Source organism: Manihot esculenta, chromosome 12 (genome assembly GCF_001659605.2).
Source record: "Manihot esculenta cultivar AM560-2 chromosome 12, M.esculenta_v8, whole genome shotgun sequence".
NCBI lineage: Eukaryota > Viridiplantae > Streptophyta > Magnoliopsida > Malpighiales > Euphorbiaceae > Manihot > Manihot esculenta.
In genome coordinates, this window is record NC_035172.2 from 29,031,910 (window position 1) to 29,039,301 (window position 7,392).

Below are 7,392 nucleotides of genomic sequence, written 5' to 3' on the forward strand. Positions count from 1 at the left end.
ACTCAGACTCTCACATATAACCACATATTAGGAGTCATGCCCTCTATGATGAAGCATTGACAAAGAAAATTGTCGCATTCATCACTTGAGGCTTGGCGTGTTGGCTATTGTTTGATTTAATTGGAAAACTAGTGATGATAAATCACTAGATGATGAAAAGATGTCAAAAATCTAAGTACCAGTTGGTGGAACCAGGATTTTTACAGACAATATCTATGATTTTTAGCCCCTTCAACAATACAACATCAACTCGACTACTGCTGATAATTCTGTCCCCTCCCCCCCCCCCCCCCCCTCCCTCTCTTTTCCATTTTTTCCAAGTCATTTCTGGCTGGTCTTGTCATCTGTGACTATGTTATCTAAAACAGTTTCTCCACCAGGTTGTCAGAGAACGACTGCTCTGGGGCCCCGGGCCTTACGCTACTGGGCTCAATCTACCCCCATACACCAAGACATTAACCAGAGTTTGCTATTAAAGACTGAAACCGCGAATTTATTTTTCCATTAAAGTACTATCATTTTGGTCCTACCGGTAGTAAAGATCGGAGAAGGACAATTACTCAGTTCTTAAAATCAATATTTTTAAAACTATAAAGTGAACAGAACTCTTGATTTTCTTATAACTGAATTCTCCAGCACCACAAAAATTCTTAGCTGGAATGGAATAATGAGGACATAAATAACACCACCTGCCCAAAGATCGACCTAGCGTTTATTTACGTTCTCTTGAAATGGGAATTTCATTTGCAGGTTGTGTTTAGACGCCATCCTGCCAACTCCTGCAAATCATTGACCGTATCGGGCTATTGTCAATAATACGTCGGGCTAAGAATAAAGTAAACATCTCATGAATAGTTAATTTTTCAAAACTCCGAACTTGATTTTTAAATTTATATACTGAACAAGTCGGAACTTTAACTCTGTAGATATTTAGCTCGTTACGATTTATAATCCAAACTTGTAAACTTGTAAACCTATTACGTTAAATGTAAAAACCTAGTTGAGTTGCAAGGTCGAATAGCTTAACTTCATAAAGCTCCAATGGATTATTTATATTTAACTCTAAGTTGGTAATGAATACACTCAAACGTAGAAAAATCTTGACGAATCAAATTTTAACGTTCTAAAGCTTTCCCTCAAACTCTTTCACGCTCTAACAATAGGTGGATTTTGATATAAGTTGCAATGACGAGATCTAATATCAACGAGAATTAGACGAGAGTAACAAGCACAAGGAGACACCAAAAAAGGAAAAAAAAAAAAAAAAAAAAACTCAAAACGGCATTCCATGTATTGTTCTACAGCTCTGAAAATACTCTCCAAGAAAATTCCAAAACATATTCTAAAAATAGCAACAGCTACGCTTAAGAAACAAGATTGTCATTTAGGGAGAGCGAGGCCATATGATCAGTTGGACTATTAACCTGCTGCTGCTGCTGAACGCTTCTAAGTACCTCCATGGCCTCAGCAACTTTAGCTTTCAGGGCTTCTGGAGACTCCAGCAGGTGCAAAACCTCAGTCTGATCCATCTCTAGCAGCATTCCTGTCACCTTAGCAGCATTCTCATGCTCCAACTGGTCTACAAGTGGATACAAGTTTTCCCCGAGCAACTACGCGGACAAAAAAAATAATCACACATCAGTATTAACATTATTCTGCAGTGCCCTTGCCAATTTCATACTAGCGTTTTAACTACTGAATTGAGAATTTTAACAAATAATAATCTCAGGATTAAGGCAACAGTAAATAAACTATTTTCAATGCCAAATATATATGACTCTGAAGAAGTTTACCGTCCTCTGCTGTTCAGGTGTCGCATTAGCAAGGGCAGTGGCCAAAGCCCCAGCTTGCATAGGCTGTGAAAATGCAGCATCCCTAAATGGCACTCCCCCAACATCATATGGAAGCATGCCTCCAGGAAGACCAGGCATGGGAACATCAGGCATGTTGCGACCAGGGGGATAACGATAAACACGGCCCCTAGGAAGCATCTGTAAACATCATGAAACAAAAGTAGATTAAAATTTGAATATGTAAACTGTTAGTACAGATATATGCACAGATTTAAGTGCAAAAGTTCCAATCTACCTGTGGCTGCATCAGAGGAAGTGGTTGCTGAGGCTGAACTGGCCCTGCTCCAAATCTACGGCCTCCTGGGCGCTGAGCCTGCTGACCTGGTTGGACCATTGGAACGAAAAAATTTGGCCTCATTCCAGGAACCAGTTGCTGCTGATACCCAAACCCAGGCTGTCGTATTTGCAGAACAGGTCAATTATCAAATGTTATCTTGCAAACGCAACCCATTAAGTTCCGACAAGCACAACAAGGACAAAACAACTTGATCTATCACTTGCTTATGATGGGGGAAAAACCCTTAATTTTACATCATATGCAATACCATAATTATCAAGTAATAAACCTTAATTTTACAACATAACTAATATCATGATTAATCAAGTAACATGAATTGGCACCTAAAAGTTTCTGCAACAGGCAAAAGAACACCTTAAAGTCAAACTTGATTCGTAAAAGAAATACCTACTAATGGATCCAAAGAGATGATACCCCATGCCTAGCAAAAGCTATTGATTACTTCAGACATAAACCCTACATTTCAATAATCCCTACTCAAATCATAATGTGATACATAGAGAGGTTATATAGCCCAACCAACTTCAGTCACCTGAACAATGATAAACTACATCATAAGAAACATTTTCGGAATGGCAGGTCCAAGCACTTGTCAAAAAAGTTAAGCAACGCTCACCTGGGGAGGGAGGATAGCAGGAGGGCCTTGACCATAGAATAGTTGCTGTCCAATTCCTGGAGTTCCAGGAGGATACATGGGCATACGAGGACCAACTGCAGGGCCCATTGCAGAAGGGCGCATCTGAGAAAACTGTGCCTGCACAGATGAAACATTATCTAAGCAAAGAATAAAAAAGCCAATGCAGGGAACGGAATAGGCAACAGAACATTAACAACAATGCAATCGATGGATTCCTTAATTATCATTACTTTATATTTCAGCATCTCTATGTAGTTCTATGTGAAACAAATTACCTGCAACCTTGCTCTCCGTTCCTCTTTCCTTTGTGCAAGTGCAACATATAATGGTTTGCTAACTACCATTTTACCATTCATCTCCGCAAGCTAGAGGAAGGCACAGAAACACGGAAATTGAAATTGAAAGAGAGAAACAAGATAAGGGAAGAAGAAGTGTCCATTAACAAATATAGATAAAATATTACACAGAAAGCACATAATCTTACAGCTCGAGATGCCTCTTCAGCAGTTGAGAAGGCAACAAAGCCTGATCCTCTACTTACACCATTTGGATCACGCATAACCTATTACAACTCAGAGAGAGAGAGCAAGAGGGATAAGCCACAGAGAGAAGGACACTTGTTTGCCCATATGAATTAATTATGAAGGATGAACACAACAAACCTTGCATGATGTTATTGTACCAAATTCCGAGAATAATTCCTTCAGCTTATCATCAGTGATGCTATCATCTAGGTTCTTAACATATAGATTCAATCCCTCAGTTTTGTCAACTGTCTCCTTCAAAGTTTGCTCAAACTGTCCTTTTAATTCAATTTCTCTTTCAGATTTTTTCTGTGCTTTCCCAACATACCACTCCTTATCATCAAATATCTTCCCATTAAGAGACTCAACAGATTGAGCTGCATCATCCGGATTCTCAAAATTGACAAAACCAAAACATTTGGACTTTCCATCGCCATCTCTCATAACTACTGCACTAGTAATATTTCCATATTCACCAAAAATCTTCTTCAAATCCTCCTCAGTTGTTGTCTCGGATAGATTCTTTACATAAACATTATTAAATCTTGTCTTATCTATAGCAGACACTCTTTCCTGTTTGCGGAGGAAAGGTCCAACATAAACTTGTTTGTCATTCAATAACATGCCATTCAATTTATCAATTGCATTTTTAGCAGACTCTTCATTATCAAATTGTACAAAACCATATCCTAAAGACTGACCCGAAGAATCAGTTACTACTTTGCAAGATAAAATGTTCCCGAATGTCGAAAATGTTTCATGTAGAGCTTTGTTGTCAATTGCCTTGTCCAAATTCTAACATGAAAAACAAAAAGAAAGCCAAATATCAGCATAAACCGAAGGCCAGAAGAAATTGTTCACACATTCACAAATCTTTGGTAAATTAATACCTTAATATAAATATTTCCAGCACCACTTTTACGAATAGTAGGGTCACGATGAGAGTACATTATCCTAATTGGCTTGCCATTGACAGGAGTAAAGTTGAGCATCTCTAATGCCCGTGCAGCTGCCATCATGAATAAAATCACAAATTTACTTCAATCAAGCCAACATCCATACATAAGAGTAAAATTTCACAAATTAAGATGACAGCACATGCTGCTACCAACAGCTGAATGTTCAAACGTGAATTAAGTTAAATAAATTCTATTTAATTTTTTCCATTGAGATATGAATAGAAAAAAGGTCATGCAGCCAATTCTGTAGTCCGGTAATTCAAAGTCTACTTTGACACATTAAGAGAATTTCTCAGAAATGTTCAAGCAACTCAACTTTAAACATGAAATCAATCCATAACTACAGGATTAGCTTCATTATGTTTCTATAGTATAAAGTACTTGTTTTCAGATATAAAGCTGCACTTTCACCACAATTGAGGATTTTATGCTCTGTTCTTTAACTCGATTAGTATCTGCATTAAATCTACAGGCAAATGCAGCATTTGCATTGTTGCTTATTGCTACTGCTCCTTACCAAAAGATCATAAGGCAGCACTTTTGTTGCCCTTAAAATTACAATTATAACAGTAGGGTTTGGCCTAAGTCTAACAATATACACAGACACACTTCAAGATAAAATCTTGAATATCTCATATTAGCTAATTTATAAATACGGATTCATAGCAACAAAAATTAAAATAGATATCAGCTAATTTAACAAACAAGCATAAATTGAGACTAACCATCATGGATGTTGCTATAATTGACATAGCCATAACCAAGAGACCTTCTAGTGGTCAAGTCCCTGCATACCCGAACCGATACGACCTGACCCAGCTGATTAAACAAATCATAGAGCTGAGTTTCGGTCACAGTGTGGTCAAGATCCCCAACATACAGCGAGGTCGACACAAACTGATTCACTCCATTGCTTGCTACCCCATTTGGGGGAGAAACCTGAGACTGTGGTGGCACCTGAACCTGAGCCATTTCTCCAAATTCCACGCAAGAAAACAATTAAACCCAGAAATGAAAAACAACAAAAAAACCCTTCACTGATTCTGTATGAAATGAAAACCAGGGACCAAATAACTGTTTGATAGGAAATATTTCTGTATGGGTAAATGATTTTTGGGGTTTTTAAGTGTTTTCTTTCTGTTTTTCGATATGGGATAAATTGGCCGGAAAAAAAAAGGCCGGAGCGATAAGAGGAGGTAATGCTCTGAGTGCGAGGAAAGCGAGAAAGTGGGCAGCACGGGCGGCACCGCGAGGGAGGAGATAGAGAAGGCTTTGATTATATAGTAGAGAGAGCAGCTGGGCGGTGACAGCTGCCAAACCCTAAAAGTTGTGTTTTTATCATGCAATTGCAGCCGTTGGATCTCTTCTACGTGGACCACAGTATTTCATTTGAGTCTTAGCCGGAAATTTTGTTGTTTCCATTAATCCTTTTCTAGATTTGGGATGATTAGTTTTCAAGGGTAAATCGTTAATTAGGTCATAAATTTTCTCCTTATTAATTTTTAAATTTTTAAAAAATACTTAATTTTTTTGTTAGTATTTGAAGAGTAATTACTATTTTATATATAAAAATATATTTATCAACATTTTTTATTTATTAATAATTAACTCAATTATATAAATAAGAAATTTCAAATTTAAATTTCAGTTGAAATAAATATGTATAATAAAAATTATATATTTAAAAAAATTATTATTTATTTCATATATTATAGAAATTTTATTAATTGTAAAATTTTAAAATATTTATAATATAAAAATAAATTAGTATAAATGTTTTATAAAATTGAAATATCATAAATTTTTTTTATATTATAAAAATAAAGTAATAAAATATTTAATAATTAAAATTAAAAAAATAATTAATTAATAATTTTTTATTTTAATAATATTTTAATATATTTTTTAAAATCGAAAAAAAAACGATAAATAAATTTATCAATATAACTAAATATATTGAACCACTAAATAATAACAATATAACTATATTATTGGACATACAAATACGTCTCATCAATATAAATAAAATCTCAAATTGATTATTTGCACTTATTGAAATAAATAATAATTTTGTTTTAGTATTGTAGTATGTAAATTGATTATTTGCACTTATTGAAATCAATGTGGTATTTCCTTTGTTATAACCGATTTATTCTTAAATCTATACTTCATGCTTGTGTAATTATTTAAAAGTATTTTACTGCCATTGTGACTTAGATTTTTTTTTTTTTTGGTTTAAAATTGAGATTTTTTAAATTTAGAAGTAACTTCAGAATTGATAAATTAAAACCTATTGATTACATTTACTTCCACATTGATTTTTTATAATAATTTTATCTTTAGTTCTGTGCTAAGTTTTCATTTCTCGAGAAGCTCTTAAGAGCGAAAAAAATTACATAAAAGAAATAATCCAATTCCCCTTACTTTTGGACTCTTTAGTTGAGCGAAAAAATTACATAAAAGAAATAATCCAATTCACCTTACTTTTGGACTCTTTAGTTGTAACATTTATCTGTTTTCCTTTTTTATTAAACATAGTAAAGTTATTTTTGTTTTATCCAAAACAAGTAAAGATGTCCTTTCATAAGCAGCGGCAGAATCAGAATTAATACACGGCCAGCGTGAGTTTGTAATTAAGAATAAAATGTATATGCAATACTCGGCTAAATTTTAATATCGGAATCTCAACTTTTCGATGGAATTTTCATTAAAATCTGAAATCTCGGATGCGAAAATTTGAGAAGAGTAAAATAGGTTTTTATAAAATCAACTTTTAGTATTTTAAAAATGTGTTAAAAAAATAATTTTTAAAATATCAAGGTTCGCCATCGAATACAAGCTGGCAGACTCAGTTATAAAAAGCCTCCAACCCAATTTTGAAAGGACTTTTTCTTTCTTTTTTCGGGCAGAGATGAGCATAAGACCTGTTGATGATTTTCACTTTGATTTCCCATAAGTCCCTTAGAAATTCATGAGATTTTAACTTTGTTTTGAAGAATCAAGTTGATTTTTTTCTTTTAGTTTTAGCCTTTGGGGACCTTCAGAGTTCATCATATCCTCTTCTCTGAGCTCTTGGTTGTTGTGATCATTGTTTCTCCAAGAGGTAAGTTAGAATTCTTGC

General features: G+C 34.6%; 1 protein-coding gene across 1 annotated transcript; it reads right to left on the reverse strand.

Annotated features, from left to right (window-relative positions):
* Positions 1-1,256: 1,256 nt before the first annotated feature.
* On the reverse strand, positions 1,257-5,540 carry LOC110628146 (polyadenylate-binding protein 2). Its single transcript, XM_021774659.2, has 9 exons — positions 4,997-5,540; positions 4,203-4,321; positions 3,451-4,107; positions 3,273-3,350; positions 3,064-3,153; positions 2,768-2,905; positions 2,089-2,247; positions 1,794-1,991; positions 1,257-1,610 (listed from the first exon to the last, which is right to left on the reverse strand). Exons 1-9 carry the CDS (start codon positions 5,241-5,243, stop codon positions 1,365-1,367), a joined length of 1,932 nt encoding a protein of 643 aa, XP_021630351.1. The 5' UTR covers positions 5,244-5,540; the 3' UTR covers positions 1,257-1,364.
* Positions 5,541-7,392: the final 1,852 nt, after the last annotated feature.

Coding starts and splice junctions, on each gene's coding strand:
- LOC110628146 (XM_021774659.2), bottom strand. CDS start 5,243: ATGGCTCAGGTTCAGGTGCCACCACAGTCTCAGGTTTCTCCCCCAAAT. Junction 3,154..3,272: donor CTGAAGAGGCATCTCGAGCT/GTAAGATTATGT, acceptor GCCTTCCTCTAG/CTTGCGGAGATGAATGGTAA. Junction 1,611..1,793: donor CACCTGAACAGCAGAGGACG/GTAAACTTCTTC, acceptor TTGTCCGCGTAG/TTGCTCGGGGAAAACTTGTA.